The sequence below is a fragment of the Pseudophryne corroboree genome, chromosome 1 (assembly GCF_028390025.1).
Source record: "Pseudophryne corroboree isolate aPseCor3 chromosome 1, aPseCor3.hap2, whole genome shotgun sequence".
NCBI lineage: Eukaryota > Metazoa > Chordata > Amphibia > Anura > Myobatrachidae > Pseudophryne > Pseudophryne corroboree.
This window is the reverse complement of record NC_086444.1, coordinates 333,111,339-333,129,442: the sequence shown is the minus strand read 5'-3', so window position 1 is coordinate 333,129,442 and position 18,104 is coordinate 333,111,339. Positions and strand designations below refer to the sequence as shown.

General features: G+C 41.3%; 1 protein-coding gene across 27 annotated transcripts in view; it reads left to right on the top strand.

Annotated features, from left to right (window-relative positions):
• The window catches only part of RIMBP2 (RIMS binding protein 2), a 1,046,283-nt gene that overhangs the window by 780,520 nt on the left and 247,659 nt on the right, over positions 1 to 18,104 (top strand). For 21 of the 27 annotated variants that reach the window (XM_063964621.1, XM_063964623.1, XM_063964618.1 and 18 more), the window contains 2 exons: positions 5,843 to 5,893; positions 15,633 to 15,653. In XM_063964621.1, coding sequence (XP_063820691.1) covers positions 5,843 to 5,893; positions 15,633 to 15,653 — 72 coding nt within the window. Of the gene's footprint in view, positions 1 to 5,842; positions 5,894 to 11,855; positions 11,906 to 15,632; positions 15,654 to 18,104 lie in introns of those variants that run through there. The other 6 variants (XM_063964626.1, XM_063964622.1, XM_063964645.1 and 3 more) reach the window with 2 other exon arrangements.

Below are 18,104 nucleotides of genomic sequence, written 5' to 3'. Positions count from 1 at the left end.
AGAGTGGGGACTTCATCAAGAAGTCTTCCAACTGATTGCAAACCGATGGGAACTGCCACAGGTGGACATGATGGCGTCCCGCCTCAACAAAAAGCTAAAAAGATATTGCGCCAGGTCAAGGGACCCTCAGGCGATAGCTGTGGACGCCCTAGTGACACCGTGGGTGTACCAGTCGGTATATGTGTTTCCTCCTCTTCCTCTCATACCAAAAGTACTGAGAATAGTAAGAAAGAGAGGAATAAGAACAATACACATTGTTCCAGACTGGCCAAGAAGGACTTGGAACCCGGAACTGCAAGAACTGCGCACAGAGGACCCATAGCCTCTGCCTCTCAGACAGGACCTGCTGCACCAAGGGCCCTGTCTGTTCCAAGACTTACCGCGGCTGCGTTTGACGGCATGGCGGTTGAATGCCAGATCCTAGCGGAGAAAGGCATTCCGGATGAAGTTATTCCTACGCTGATAAAGGCTAGGAAAGACGTGACAGCAAAACATTATCACCGTATATGGCGGAAGTATGTTGCTTGGTGTGAGGCCAGGAAGGCCCCTACAGAGGAATTCCAACTGGGTCGTTTCCTGCACTTCCTACAGTCAGGGGTGACTATGGGCCTAAAATTAGGGTCCATAAAGGTCCAGATTTTGGCCCTATCCATTTTCTTTCAAAAAGAACTGGCTTCACTGCCTGAGGTTCAGACATTTTTTAAGGGAGTGCTGCATATTCAGCCCCCTTTTGTGCCACCAGTGGCACCCTGGGATCTTAACGTTGTGTTGGATTTCCTGAAATCCCACTGGTTTGAGCCACTTAAGACCGTAGAACTAAAGTATCTCACGTGGAAAGTGGTCATGCTGTTGGCCTTAGCATCGGCTAGGCGTGTTTCGTTATTGGCGGCTTTGTCATGTAAAAGCCCATATCTGATCTTCCATATGGACAGGGCAGAATTGAGGACTCGTCCCCAATTTCTCCCAAAGGTGGTGTCATCGTTTCATTTGAACCAACCTATTGTGGTGCCTGCGGCTACTCGGGACTTGGAGGACTCCAAGTTGCTGGACGTAGTCAGGGCTTTGAAAATATATGTTTCCAGAACGGCTGGAGTCAGGAAGACTGACTCGCTGTTTATCTTGCATGCACCCAACAAGCTGGGTGCTCCTGCTTCAAAGCAAACTATTGCTCGCTGGATCTGTAGCACGATTCAGCAGGCTCTTTCTGCGGCTGGATTGCCGCATCCAAAATCGGTAAAAGCCCATTCCACAAGGAAGGTGGGCTCTTCTTGGGCGGCTGCCCGAGGGGTCTCGGTTTACAGCTTTGCCGAGCAGCTACTTGGTCGGGTTCAAACACATTTGCAAAGTTCTACAAGTTTGATACCCTGGCTGAGGAGGACCTTGTGTTTGCTCATTCGGTGCTGCAGAGTCATCCGCACTCTCCCGCCCGTTTGGGAGCTTTGGTATAATCCCCATGGTCCTTACGGAGTTCCCAGCATCCACTAGGACGTCATAGAAAATAAGAATTTACTCACCGGTAATTCTATTTCTCGTAGTCCGTAGTTGATGCTGGGCGCTCGTCCCAAGTGCGGATTTTCTGCAATACGTGTATATAGTTATTGCTTAACTAAGGGTTATTGTTATGAGCCATCCGTTGAGTGAGGCTCAGTTGTTGTTCATACTGTTAACTGGGTAAGGTTATCACAAGTTGTACGGTGTGGCTAGTATGAGTCTTACCCTGGATTCAAAATTTCCTTTCCTTGTAATGTCAGCTCTTCCGGGCACAGTTTCCCTAACTGAGGTCTGGAGGAGGGGCATAGAGGGAGGAGCCAGTGCACACCAGATAGTACCTAATCTTTTCTTTAGAGTGCCCAGTCTCCTGCGGAGCCCGTCTATTCCCCATGGTCCTTACGGAGTTCCCAGCATCCACTACGGACTACGAGAAATAGAATTACCGGTGAGTAAGTTCTTATTTTTTCTGCTGCAGGACAATGACCCCAAACTTACAGCCAATGTCATTAATAACTATCTTCAGTGTTAAGGAGAAAAAGGAGTCCTTGAAGTGATAATATGGCCCCCACAGAGCCCTGATCTTCGTATCATCTAGTTTGTCTGGGATTACATGAAGAGACAGAAGGATTTGGAGAAGCCTGCATCAGGGCCAGTGCTAGGGTGTTCGGCGCCCCCCTGCAAACTATAAATGTGCGCCCTCCCATACTTTACAGAGGGACAGCACGCAACAAAAAAGGGTGTGTGGTCTCACAAGGAGTAGTAGTTGCGCTGCTTATACGCACAGTGCCCCCAGTAGTAGTGCCGCTTATACGCACAGTGCCCCCAGTAGTAGTGCCGCTTATACGCACAGTGCCCCCAGGAGGAGTGCCGCTGTCACATAGTGCCCCCAGCAGTAGCACCGCTGCATGCATAGTGCCCCAAGTAGTAGCTTTGATTACACGCATAGTGCTCCCAGTAGTAGCGCTGTTTACACGCATAGTGCCCCCAGTAGTAGCGCCGATTACACGCATAGTGCCCCCAGTAGTAGCGCCATTTGCACACATAGTGCCCCCAGTAGTAGTGCGCTTACATGCATAGTGCGCCAAGTAGTTGTGCTGCTTATACACAGTGCCCCCCAGTAGTTGTGCTGCTTATACACAGTGCCCCCCCAGTAGTTGTGCTGCTTATACACAGTGCCCCCAGTAGTAGCACCACTTAGACATATAGTGCCCATAGTAATAGTTTTACATAATACCCCCAATAGTAGTGGCACTTACACACATAATCCCCCCCCCAACACACACTTTCTCTCTCTCTCTCTCTCTCTCTCTCTCTCTCTCTCTCTCTCCACTCCCAAGTCTGTCTGGCCTGATCAGGAGCAGCATCCTCTCCCTCTTCACAGTTCACTCACAGGAGCAGCCTGGTCCGTGTAGCTCTGCCTCTTTGCTCCATGTAGCTCTGCCCCTCCATTTGACTTAGCTCCACCCCCTTTTCTCATCAACAACACTGCTGCTTCGAAGTTTGACAGGGAGACGGGGGGACAGACTCTTCAGGCTGCCGGCGCCGCTGCCTGTGTCTGTAGTGTGACAAGAGCAGGGGCAGCAGCAGCAGGGGAACTCAGCACGGGGATGCAGAGCAGGGAGAGCGCCTCTCCTGCCTGGTGCCTACCTGCCCTGCATCCCTTTGCTGAGCGGTCAGCCCCAGGCTTGGCCTACATCTACAGAAGATCTGTGGTTAGTTCTCCAAGATGCCGGTTTCCTTCAAAAACTGTGAAAGTTTCCCTAGAAGAATTGATGTTGTTTTGAAAGCAAAGGGTGGTCACAGCAAATATTGTTTTTTATTTAGATTTATTTTCTGCTCATTTACTTTGCATTTTGTTAATTGATAAAAATGAACTATTAATACTTGCTTTGCAGCATTTTTTCCACACCTGCTTAAAACTTTTGCACAGTGCTGTACTTCTTCAGATTGTTCCAATTTCCCAAAATTCAAGGTGAACTTGTTGCTTGCAATAGTATCTCCTTGAAGAGGAAAGTAGGGATATCTCATCAGTGTGCTAATCAATGAAAGACATAAATGTAGCCAAGACGAGCAGTATTATCGGAGAGCAATGTAAACGTATTATTCAGTCTAAAGGAGTTATAAAGTAGGAAGATGAATGTGGTCTTACATTTACACTTATGCACAGTTTGCTATTACATATATTTTTCAATGCCTAGCCACACTTCTAGTTTGCGAAGGTGTCTCCAAAAACCATAAAATAGCTGCACCACATAAACACATCAGTACAAAACCTAAGTGATTTTTATTTATTTTTTGCTTGTAGGGCACTTTGCGCAAGAGTTCCTCTAGTTCTGTTTTGAGGTTTCCTGTTATCAGGGTACAATGATACATCCTATGTAATAAAAAGGTACTCCTGCTCCTCACCTCTATGGGTTGATTTCAAGTGTTTTGCGCACTGACACCATTGTATGGCGCCCAATGGAGCAATTCAAGTGTTGCTTCGTTTGTGTGCGCACAGCCACCAATGCTAGGATGCTGACATTACTGTTATGTTGCTCTGTTATTTTAATGGGCAGGTAACTATTGGTAATTTAAAAGTATGTATCTGTGTATGTACTAACCATTCATCTGTGTAATATGTTTTTAAGTATGACGGAAATTTGAAATAAACAAGAAAACTTGAATGCCCGAGAAATAATTAAACCAGTAATCATTCCGAAGGCTTTAGAGTCTGTCACTTTTACCTACATACTAAACGCAGAGAATTTTTATAGTGCATTTTATCACTCTTAATACCAAAAAATGTCAGGTATTGGTAGCTGTTCAGTTGATACAGTCCATGAAGGTCATTTCTGAAAGTCCAACATTATGGGGAGGTGCATTCATCTGTAAGCCAATAATGGCATTTGGGGGTTACATCATTGTTCACCGTCTGATGAGAGGCGTTGGTGTATAGGGGGCATTCCCGGCAATGTGCGGATGTGCCCCACATTTTCAACTGTACCGGTTTAAGTTTGCAGATGGTGAATCCTAGCATGGATGGAGGAGATGTAGTCTGAAAGATATTTAGTCTGGTTTCCAATTAACTTACGGCGGCTAATCACCTCCCCATGAGCTATCCAATAAGCCCCAAAGCTGGCACTGATTGGACATTTTATTTTCGCTTGCCTAAGGCAGGCAAACAAATCCCTGATAATAAGGCTTTTCTTTTCCCCAACCGCGGTTGTGAAAACACATAGGTCTGCAAATTTTTTTCATGGATCCTATGTGTTTTTGCATGAAAATTGACATTTTTTTTTTGCATGGAAAAACCGGGGGGCTAATTGATTTCAATCAACTGAATAACATTATTTAAACACGCACATGTAAATTGTTCTTAAGACAGTGTTATCTCATTCTCATGTCTATCTTTAGAGATTACGTAGATTTAATCGACAATTATTTTAGTGGAAAAACATAAAAGTTAAAATGAATGAAGGGTCTGCTCATTTTCAGTGTTTGCAAGCCCACCAATGTAGGCACAACTCATCTGAATATAGTTTTTTTTTCTTTTAAAGACTGAAAAATTTGTGTTTCAGTGTTCGCGTTGGTATATATGGTCCATAACTTGCCATATTTTAGTTATTAGTTACAATTGTCTTGTCATTTGAATCATTGTACAGTGCTTCAGAACATAAAAGCTCTCATCTAGCAATACTGAAAACCTTCTTAAGATTATGCAATAACGAGGATTGGTATTACATTTATGATAATAGAATAATGATGTTTATAAACCTATAATGTGACTTTTTCATCTGAAAGTATATAGGCAGTATACTTTTACGACAGGTAGAAGGAATGAGGCCTCTGCTGTAATGTACTGCATGCAAGCAAGCAGGCAGCTGGGAAAAGTTCATCATGACCGCACTGATCATCACTCTGCTCTTTTAAACTCCATTTAGCTTTTTTTTTTAGGGTTAAAAGCTTTCAGTTGAGCTACATATTATTCAAAGGGAAAGTAAACTAATTTCAGTTCTGTTTCCATGCAACCTTGATTTGAGTCGGGAATAGATTTTGCTCATGATGATAAATGGTGTGCTGGTTTTTAATCTGATATTTGCTATACTCTTTTGTTTTTTTTTGGTAGAGGACAATAAGTGCTTTATAACTGTAACGTCAGGGGAGGAAATTACTGTTCTTATCTGAGATGAAGGTATGACAGATGTTCCAACAGCTGACCTGACCAGTACTGTGCAGTTCTGAACTCGAGTTACTTTATTCCACCTGTTATATATTACATACTGTTATTGTTGAAAATACGGTTATATGAAGTCCTGTGATATTGTGCCCCTGATCAATCTCAGTGTCCAAATCTTTTCTTTGTCTGAAGGCCCAGGTCGAAGCCAAGATCGAGCATGAGGGTGCTGTCCAGCTGCTAGAGGTAAGGAACAATGATTTGTGCCTGTAATTGTAAGATTCCTTCTCACCCTAAATACATACAGTAGTACAGTATATTTCAATTAGCAGATGTGCTTTCTAAAGACACAGTTCATAGCACCTAAAGCAGGATTTTCTATACAAGTGGAGGGATCTGAAATTCATTCAGGGACTCATTTACGAGTATTAACAATATTTTTTTAAAACTGTAAACATTTCCCTTATTGGCATATGTAAGCATATACTGTGTACTTTTTTCTTTTTCTTTAGCAAATTCATACTTTCTAGTCTATTCAGAATTATTTATTTATGTTTTTTATGACGTGTGTAATAAATGACCACATAAGATATATTCCATAAAAGTGGTATTTTATTTTGGAGATAAATGATCAACACCCACTCCTTACTATTTGGCAGAAGAGGCTTAAACTGGGAGATGAAACACAGAATACAAAGTACAATGCAAGAAACAAGTTAAGGCAAATTGTCCCTTTCTCATTTATAGATACATTCCATTATTTGTGTAACCCATAATCTCAACTCTTAACTAAAGCATTATAGTGTAGAACAGAATGTGCCTTTCATTTCATATTTAAAATTATTTATTTCATATCATATTTTTAGTTATTTCATGGATATGTTCTGCATGTATATTGTTGATGTTATGGATACTACAGAGCTTTCCATGTGCCAAGTTTTTTTTACAAAAGGTTTTGATTACATTAATAATGACATTTTCAAGAAAAATAAATCAAATTATAGCAAAATACAAGTAAGTGCATTCAAAATATAAATTGAATGTGCAGAAACTACACACAGGCAAACCTGGGCTTTCTTTCACCAGTCAAAGAATAAGACCCCTCCAACTGCCCCTACTCAACTTCTCTCGTCCAACAGTCCCAAGGAAGTGCAGAATGGTTATAAAGATATTCCACTCTAGTGTAAATTGACACATTTTCTTGCACCGTTAGATGCTTATCTGCATCTCAGCAGGCTTTGTGATATAGTAAGCTGGCAGCAGATGCCAACACTAGAAAATAAAACATCAAGCTATTGTACATTCACTTGCCAGAAAACCGGAAACGCCTATCTAGTAACATGTAGGTACTCCCTCCGAACAGATTACAGCAGCAACACGACAAGGACTCCACAAGCTCTTTGACGTGCTGTGTAGATAATGTACATTTTGCCTCCTGAATAATGGTCCACAATATTCCATGGTGGTGGAACCCTGCCATTGCATGTTGAACTACATTCCACATAAGTTCTATTGGCATCAAAGCTGGAAAACAAGGGGGCTAACTCAATGCCAAACTCAGAGTCATGCTCCTCCAGCCATAATCTGGTGTCTACGAACCTGTGCGGTGCCACATTGTCATGCTCAAGAGCCTGAGTGAGTGACTGCATGACATGAACGGGTGCAAATAATCTGCAAGGGTGGTTACGTAGTGTCCATAGATCAGTGATGTCTGCAGATGTATCAGGACTCCTAATGCATGCCAGCTGAACATACCCCACACCATAACACAGAAACTGCCTGCCAGCTGAAAACAACCATAACATAGCCTGTGGACTGTCCCTTGTTGGCATGCCGGGTCTATTCTCTCGTGGCCATTTGCCGCACATAGTTTATTTGCCCAAAACAATTGGATCCCTGACTTGTTGGTTCAAGCTACATGTTTCTGGCCATTTTGCATCCAGTGGCGATGCACAAAGCCTTGTGCTGTGGGGTCAGCAATAGGACTTGAGTGGGCCATCCGCTCTTGAACCCCATAGAAGAAAGGGGACATTTTCTTGGGGCCTCAGCATTACATTTTGCTGCTCTCTGGGGCAATGGCACATGCTGGTCAGATGTTACAATGCATGTCAGATGACGCTGTCCGCAGTTGTCCAGAAGGTTTTGTTAGCCACAGCGATGTCTTATGCTGGATGTCTGGATAGCATCTACTACCAAGCCTCATTCAAAGTTGTTTAAATTGTGATATGCTATCATCTTCACTGTGAATTATACGACAAAAGTTTACAGTGATATGCCTATATAGTACTTCAGTTGCAAAACATAATCATTTCATGCGCGGTGAGGTAGCATGTACTGGGAATTTAAGTGGCTATCTCAGTTTTCTGGCACATGAGTGTATGTTATTATGGGATGTAGAATGCAAATTTTTTGTTTAGCAGGTAACCACATGTACACAAGAGGGACGATTCAGTAGAAAATGTGAATGTGTTGAGGCATTGACACTTACCCTTCATGTGTGCAGAGTGTGTGCAAGGAGATTCAGTTGAAGCATCCCTGTGTCCCCTGTTTCTGAGTAATCGTCGGGTCTCTAAGATCTCTTGCAGAACTGGGTGTTTACGGGGCTAATTCATAGTTGCACGTTAACAGCAGCTGCGTCTTTGCATATAGTGGCTGTATGAAATTATACAAAAGCCGTATGAGGCATCTTAAGTTAAAAGACGCAGATAATATTCTCAAATGTGAGCACTGTTACTCTATAACATATGTTATGAATGATCCTTCCCTTAATATACAAAGAAATTTCTATTTTCAACAATGCGAAAAAGTTCACATCCCATATAATTTCTGGCAAGGTAATTAAATATTCCACATAATAATTCTCTGTTAGAAGTGATTAAACAGTCGTTAACATCAAAAGAATATATTTATAGGGATGCCCGCTGCTGGTTGTATTCACAGACTGGAACATTAAATCAGGGGTATCTTTTAAGCAGACCTCAGTATGGTTTTCTCCTCTCTTTCCCGAATCCAACTTCTCATGGCTGGGCTCTCGCCTCATGAAAAAGAATCCGAATTCCAGAAAGTAGGTCCATAGTGTAAAAAGTTTTTTCATTATTTCAAAAGACACATTTGACATATGAGCACAAATAGAACATCAGTAACACAGTGTGCTGAGTTATAAAAAGGTGTCTTCCTACCAGATGACAAAGCGTACATCGCAGTGCAATGGAATCTCCCCCTGTCCTGTTCAAATCACCTCCTACGCCGTGTCAGGCTGCCCCCACCAACGTGTTTCAATCCTCAAGTTCTTGAGAAAGATCCACATGGGATCGAAACGCGTTGCCCCCTCCATAGCTCTCATTCCCCCCCCCCCATATCTCCCATGGCCTCTCTCCATATCTCTCGAATTGCTCCTATATATTTTTCTTTCACTGCATCCTCCTTCCATATCGCGCTCATTGCACCCTAATAGCTCACTCACTGCTCCTTCCCCCATAACTCTATCATTGCCTCCTCCATATAACACTTATTTTACCCTTGTAGCCGTCGGATTGCCACCATCATATTTCGCTCATTGCCCCCTCCATATCTCCTATGGCCTCTCTATATCGCTCTAATTGCTCGTTTATATTTTTCTTTCTCTGTATCCTCCCCCCATATCTCATTCGTTGCCCCCTCCATTGCTCTCATTGCACACTTATAGCTCACTCACTGCTCCTTCCTCCATATCTCTCTCATTGCCCCAACAATAACTCTCTCATTGCCCCCTACATATCACACCCATTGTACCCTTGTAGCCATCTGATTGCTACCATCATATCACTCTTAGTGCCCCTCCATAACTTTCTCATTGCCCCGCTGTATTCTAAAATTGCCTCCTCCATATCTCTCTCATTGCCATCCTCAATATCTCTCTCATTGCCCCCTGTACAACTTTCTCATTACTTCCTCATGTCCTTTTACAAAGTTACTTTTGTTGTCATACTGCTGCTGCCGCTCTGTTGTCCGCTCCTGTGCTGCTTAGATACACGCAGGAAATGAACACAACACAGACACTTCCTCTCAGAGCTCTGGGGGTGGGTGTGTGGGGGGCTGCCTGTCTGATGTCTCCTCAGATGGCTTAGACAGAGATCCGAGGAGTCAGATTAACTGAATATGCAAGAAGATGTTTTACCAAATGAATGGAGGATCGGGCGCTTTCAGGTGCTGTGTTTCTAATGCTGCTGCTATAACATTTGGGGGTAGTTACACCCCAATCATATACTCAAAGAAACGCAAGAAAAATTAGCAACGCTAATTGCAGTAACAAAAACAATTGAAAATAAGAAGGATTGAGTGATGAATTAATTTTACAATTTAATAAAAGATAAAAATATATCGGCCTTTTAAAATGGATACAGAATCCACAAACAATTCCAAACAATTAAAAACAATGCATATGGGTCTGATAATAATAAAGACTGCCTAACACATTAACATCCGTTCCTGATTAAAGAACCTGGAAATTATAGCAGATGGAGACAGACTGACAGCGCAGTCACACCAGTGCACTTTACCCGGAAACCGCTAGAGGTGTAGTCCCTTTGAGAATGTCTCTGATGTTTTTGTCCAAACTCAGCCAGATTTGGGATCCTCATTTAACACGGTGTCCTCTTTGTGAAGATAGGGTAGATGGTGCTCCTTAGTCATGGAATAGTTGTCTCAATTGAACTGCAGATGGAAAAGTCCAGTGTTTGGTCCGGATGTGGTAGGACAGTCAGAATAGCGTGATAGTTGACCCAAGTAGCCTCCTTCTTACGCGTTTCACTGCAAGGCACTGCAGCTTTATCAAAAAAGAGGACACCGTGTTAAATGAGGATCCCAAATCTGGCTGAGTTTGGACAAAAACATCAGAGACATTCTCAAAGGGACTACACCTCTAGCGGTTTCCGGGTAAAGTGCACTGGTGTGACTGCGCTGTCAGTCTGTCTCCATCTGCTATAATTTCCAGGTTCTTTAATCAGGAACGGATGTTAATGTGTTAGGCAGTCTTTATTATTATCAGACCCATATGCATTGTTTTTAATTGTTTGGAATTGTTTGTGGATTCTGTATCCATTTTAAAAGGCCGATATATTTTTATCTTTTATTAAATTTTAAAATTAATTCATCACTCAATCCTTCTTATTTTCAATTGTTTTTGTTACTGCAATTAGCGCTGCTATTTTTTCTTGTGTTTCTTTGAGATTAACTGAATACTTTCTACCTCCACTCTCCATGTCCCTGGCACCTGGGAGAAGCCTCAGCAGATCACTATTCTTACCTCAATTGCTACACATATAAAATAAGTATGTAAACATTTAAAAAATAGAGGAAATATGATCGAGATGAGCAAAGTAATGTAAGGTGTTTTTTCCAAGATGGGAGTCAATGCTTTGAAGTTAATTGTTCAGCTGATAATAGATCCCTTCTGTCAAATACAGCATAACATGTAAAACTAATAAACTAACCGTGTTTGTAACTACATGCTGCCATTCCTAGCATTCTGATATGGCCATAAAATTAACTCAAATTCTAAGTGGTCACTTCATTTAGCAGCGAGTCCGCACTGTCACACTTACAGTACTACTGAACTCATGGACATAGGGCTGGGTACAAAGTACCATGCGTCCGGGGCAAGATTGGGCAGCAAGGGGGGTTGAGCTTCCATGCTGTCACAAGGGCAAATCATCCCACTCATGCCTAATTGAATTAACTCCTAAACATGAACCTATCCCGAGTTTTAATCATTTAAAACTAGAAAAGTAATCACATTCCTGTGAATAAATAGTTCATCTCCAATAATTTTACATCTATTTATAAAAAAAATAAAATATGTATTTTCAATTCATGTACATTAGGAAGTATTGACTCTGCTAAGCAAAATTGCAGTTTTTTTCTATTTCATTTGAATAGGCATTGCTTTTCGTTGTTCGAAGAAAGCCCATAGAAATGAATAGGAAATGTTCAGCCAAGCAATGTTTAACTGCTGGATGTTTTAACCTGAACAGGTAGGGAACTTCAACCCCAGTGAAGGCAAAAGGGGTGGCAGCAAAGCAATCAAATGCGAGTGATGAACTGTCGCATTGATGGTACAAAGGACCAGTCTAATAATCTTTGTTTAGTTCTGCTTTCTTTTATTTTTGCAATAATATTTACTTATTTGATTGCTTAATATAGCAATTTCCCATTCATTTCAGTTGCCACTGCATCTCTATGGGTGTTCTGTATCCATTTAATTGAATTGAATCCATTGAAGTGAGTAGAAAACCTCATTCCTATCAATGAGATTATATTTTGAAAGTTAATTGGCAGTTTCGCCATTGCCCTTTAATACTGTATACCATTCTGTCTATGATTTCTGTGATTGTAAAATATAAGGCAATTTTTGGCGTTTGTAAAAATGGAATAATATGTTGCCAGTTTCCTTGTAGTACATTAGGTGAATTACAACTTGCCTTTTGAATAACTAGAAAATGGAAGATTTGGTTAAAATAGACCCTTGATAAGTGTTTTGTAAAATGGCAAGGTGCCCTTTTACTTAGAATGCAATTAATGAAGCACAGATAATAATGGGAATTGTGGCTCCATACAAAGGGGGCAATGTCGGACTGGAGCATGAAGGGCCCACCGGGTGAATGCCGTTTTAGGGGCCCATTTTTATGGATGTAGCAAGCCAGCAGAGGGGTGCGGCCAGCCTCCATAGTGATTGGCTAACCATTAAAGAAAGTATTGTATGTGCCGCTGGATAAATATGTATACAGTATATGGTGAATACTACTAGTCTATGTATGATCCTTTACCAGATTAATAACAGCAATGCACTGTAGAAAATATACCATCTTCCTGTGCAGTATAATGTAACATATGTATAATTCAAGTGCACAGTCTAGAACCTGGGAGGGCCCCCGAGGCAGTGGGGCCCACCGGTGGTCTCCCCCGTACCCCTGAAAGTACCCCAGTCCAACCCTGAAAGGGGGTGGAGCTAAATTCTGACAAATCTGCAAAAGACATTTATGTGAAAGTATACTCTAGATAAGGCCACATATTACCGCATTGCGATGTAGGGCAAGTATATATAAATATATACTCATAAATAACTAGAAAATGGAAGATGTGGTTAAAATAGACCCCTGATAAGTGTTTTGTAAAATGGCAAGCTGCCCTTTTGCTTAGAATACAATTAATGAAACACAGATAATAATGGGAATTGTGGCTCCGTACAAAGGGGGTGGGGCTAAATTATGATACATTAAAGACATTTTGGTACGACATGGGCAGGCCTAAATATGTGAAAGTATACTCTAGACATGGCCACATATTACCGATTTGCGATGTAGGGCAAGTATACATACAGCGCAAAAGGTGTGGTACCCACGGCATGGTATAAATTATCACACGAGCAGCATAATAATGCCAATGTCTCAGTGCTTTTATTAATTATATTACTAGCTGCAGTACCCCACTCTGTTGGAAGGCGGTGATAACGGGTTTTTGGATTTTGGTAATATCTAGGGTGGGGTGGACGGTGTTGGGAAAATGTGTTATACATGAAAAATGATTGATTGCGCGTATTTTCATTTTTATTTTGTTCTCCTTTTTATACGTGTACGCTGTCTTTGTGAACAGAGGCAAGCCTTTTTTTTCTTCAAAAGTGTCACCTTGCCTATGTAAATGGGTTCACTCTTTTTGCAAGGATAGGCGAGTACGTATCTGCTGCAAAGTTTCTGTGTGACCCTTAGAAGCATGTCTCTCTTGGTCTTCTAAGAGGCAATGTTCTCTCTCCGGGCTATCCTAATTGCTTCTCACAGTGCGCGCCCTTTTACCCGAAGAACTGTTACCACCAAGTGAAAATTTTCTCCTATATATTGTGAAATCTCAACAAAAATGAACTGGTTAAAAAAAATAATTTACAGCTATTTGACCTACATTTATAGATGTTAGCCCAAAGAAGTACTACTTAATGATGCTTACCTACAAATGAGTCTATCACAGTACACATGTGCAGCTATGTTCTGATTGGCCGCTATTGAGGCATGTACACCTGCCACTGTAGACTTGCCAAGAGCAGTGCAGGGGACCTGCCTGGGAAAATTACCTACAGAATAGTGAAAACTGCATTGCAATCGGTTCAGTGGTTTCAGTGTTTATTGCAATCAGACAAAAAACTGATTTTCTTATGTATAAGCTGTACAGTTTATATTTACACTGTCATCAGGAAAGTGATTTATGCCTTAACATGAATGCCCCACCTTTTACTCTTTATAAAATTCTACATGAGGGCATCGGGCTGTCTGTCTGTCTGTCTGTCTGTCTGTCTGTCTGTGTGTGTTTACTGTATATATGCAGACAGCATGAGAGAGAGATATGATCACAAATGGGCAAATTAAAAATTAACCCTTTTATAGAAACATGAGGATTCACTGCACTTGCCATTCCCAGGGGAAAGGTGCACTCACGTACTCCCCACCAATAGGTTGGGGTGCGGCGGGCTGTAACCACCAAACTCAAAAATACATATGCAGAGAACCCTGCACTCTCCTTGGCAGCTTCATTCACCTTAATGCTTTAGTATACATCTGAGTAAACAATGGGGTTTTGGTTTATGAATTGTACAATGCATGTAAGCTTGTGGCCCACTCCACGGGACCCCATTTCATAGATATATATATCTATCAGAAGAAATATGCTTGGCACTTCTTGTATCCAACGCAGCCTGTCCCGGTACCATACCTCGCTGCTGCTTGCATATGGAGGGCAATAATTGGCAGTCACTCACGGCATACATGCATCAAAAAACAACGAACCACAATGTGTAAGTCATTGTGGTCCGTTGTTTTTTGATGCATGCATGCTGTGAGTGCCTGACATTCATTTATTGATATATATATATATATATATATATATATATATATATACATATATATATTATATATCAAAGAGCTCTGAGTTATGATGTAATTTATTTAGTCATCATTAGGAAAGTTCTTGTTTAAAGGGAGTAGCACATCTGTACTAGAATTATTACTGATATTATAAAGCTTGATGGAGAACTGTTATCTATATAACTGTATAAATATACATATGGTGAAGGCATTTTATCGCCTATAAATCACTGCATCTAGTTATTTCTCCCCCATCATCACACTTACTAGGTGCAGTACAACGTGATGTCAGCCTCTCTCTCCCTGAGTCTCTGCTGTCAGATAGTAAGGAGCCTATCACCTTTCACAGCGTACGATAAATAGGCACACAATATATTCTGAATAAACTATATAACATTGTACTATATTTATGTCTATATCATTTAAGACCTCAACATGGGTGGCAATTACATTAGAAAGGGCATGTAGTACTTAGTAATATGGCAAAAACACAGCAGATCCTAGTTAGAGCCTTTCCCCCTTGGCAGTAGCACCCCTCCCTAACCTCCGCTGATTATAACCTTAGCAGGCAGAATGTGGGGGCTGCATCTTCTGCTCTTCAGAGAGGGAGTATGGCGCTTAGTTGTGACATCATAGCCTAGCGCCACACTCCTTCGCTGATCTCAATAAACGGGGGAGTAGCAGCCGGCAGCTTTAAGGCTATGATGGAGCTATTAACTGCTTTTTCTCCATATAATTTGCTGGGGGGGAGGGGGCATTAAAAACACTGTATACATGACCATATGTGACTTATTCTGTATTTTCGTCACCACACTAATCACTGGTGTCTAGGTTTTACTAATGGTATCACCAGTCCTTGGTAAACAGAATGTTAATATGTATTTAGTAGAATGATTCATGCTGGCTATATTAGGCTCTCTGCCGTTCTCTGATGTACTGAAGTGTCATGCATGCATTACAAGCCAATATATTTTCATTTTTATTTTTTTATTTTTATGTGAACTATTGTGCATTATAAACTGTTCTGTTCTTTTTGTTGGATTGTTATTTTATTTTGATATTGTGTTTTGTCTGGACTTACTGCTTTGCCTTTCACTCAGAACACTTTGGACAGCATGCAGGTATTTGAAACGTGTATTTGTTGTACTGCCACCGCCATCTGCCTCTGTGCATGTTCCCTGTTGTTGAATCATTCTTATAAGCATGCTTATTGTAGCCAGAGATTGGCCCCGTGAGAGGACACCCTGTGATTTATTGACTCCTGTCTGCCATATGCAGTGCTCCAATAAGTGCATTTATGCCATCATGGACAATTGCACCATCTTCTATCTTATGAGCTTACAGAGCCAGTAGTACAGTAGCTGGTACAGTCATCCAGGTTGACCAATTATAACAGGTTTGTGCCATCAGTATTTACAAAACTGGGCATGCTTTTTGCATGGTCTTAAATGGTAATAAACTACAGGACACAACTATTTGGATACATGTGCATTTTAACATTTATTGGTAGAAAGATGCTGAGATCCTTGTTTAGTAATAATCCTTTTGTTATACTCTGCACAGAGGGCATTGTTTAAAATGTAAGTCTCTTCCACCTTGATCATACACTTTCATATTCTTTAATGTCCTATTAATTCCCCTTAGAGATTATTACACAGCTTGTTATAACCTTTTACCAGGATTGCAGCAGGGACAAATGTCATCCCAAGTGAATCCTTCTGTGAAGAGATGATAAATATGACTCTATGGGCCTAATTCAGGGTTGATCGCAAAAGCAAAATCTTTCCTCTAATGGGCAAAACCATGTGCACTGCAGGTGGGGCAGATGTAACATGTGCAGAGAGAGTTAGATTTGGGTGGGTTATATTTTTTCTGTGCAGGGTAGATACTGGCTGCTTTATTTTTACACTAAAATGTAGATTTCAGTTTGAACACACCCCATCCAAATCTAACTCTCTCTGCACATGTTACATCACCCCCCCCCCCCCCCCCCCCCCATGCAGTGCACATGGTTTTGCCCATCAGAGAAAGATTTTGCCTTTGCGATCAACCCTGAATTTAGCTCTATTTACAATGTCCAAATAGGTTACATCTAAATGATTCCCCTGTCTTCTCATCGGTACTATTTTCTGGCTCTGATAGTTTTTTAAGTCAGTATTTGCAGTGACCAGAGCAAATCCCATTCCTAAACACATTTAAGAACATAAAAACCTAAGGTACAGTATAAGAATGGTTCAACAGCCTATAAATAATTGTATGCTTGAATTCAGATCACCTTCCAAAAGTAATCGATAAGTCGTACTAAAATAGATTGAACTACTGTAGCTTAATTCAAACAAATGCGGCACCAGGCACCTCGTGCTGCAGCCTCATAAACACTGTGGGGGTGATGTATCAGACCTTCTACAGCATGATTCTTAGCCCTGGGCACCTGTACCCCCTGGGGTTACCAAACGTTTAGGCTGGGGGTACGCTATGTTAGCCCCACTTTGTTTCATACACTTGCATTTTTATTACACTGCGCATTAAATATGTGTTCTGTTCCACAACAAGCAATGTCTCTGTCTGCACTGTGCGTCACGGTTGAAGTATATTTTTCTGTGATTTTTGTTGTGAATAAAATTTAAGGTTCTATTGAAATTTTTATATTATTGATATTAAGGATGGGGCAAGTATGGCCTACCCTCCCGGATTCTGTGGGAAATTCCCAGATCATATACAGCCTCATGCCGACAGACAAGGACCCTTGGCTCCTACTTCCCCATGCTAGTAACAAGTTACACATGGTGTGTCCTGGCAGCTCACCTTACACCCAGGAACACTACTTACAGGTAGCACTGCCACCCAATTAAGAATCTTTATTATTTTTTTTAAATGAAAGAGAATTGCAGAAGGGTAATTTTAGTTTCTCTATGTACTATATCAGTCCAGGGCACGAATACCCTCTTCCTCTTTCCATACCTGTCAGGAGTTGTTACACAAGCAGCCTGGTATAGCTATTTTAAATACATTTCATAACACGTATAGGTCTTATACTGAATTTGCTTTGTGTTTTATCATGTAGAAGGATTATAGATACACCCCTGGGTGGAGCTAGACACACCTCTAGGGCAGTGTTTGACCCATCCCCTTCCCGACTTCTTTATCTACTGTAATCTCCTTGAAATCGTTTTTCAATTAAATCTGGAACGGGGTGGATGGGTGATTTTTCTATGTATGCTTTGTTAGTTATTTTTTGGTAAATTGTTCAATGGGTTTGGGGTGGATGCTTTTTAATTTTAAGAGTATTGTATTTTGGGGTGGTAAGTGTAACGTCCCGTGAGGCTTATGTCTTATGAATCAATGTACTTCTGTTGCAAATTTATAAGCAGTAATGATAACTGACAAGAGATACGAAACAAAAGTATTAACATTGACGAGGTATGAGCACTTAAAAAGCCAGAACCATGGTTCCCAAACTCAGTCCTCAAGGAACATTATTTTTAAAATGTGACACGTGATGATCTATATTGCATCGGTCAGGTGACCTGGAAAACACAAACTGTTGTTGCTCTTGAGGACCGAATTTAGGA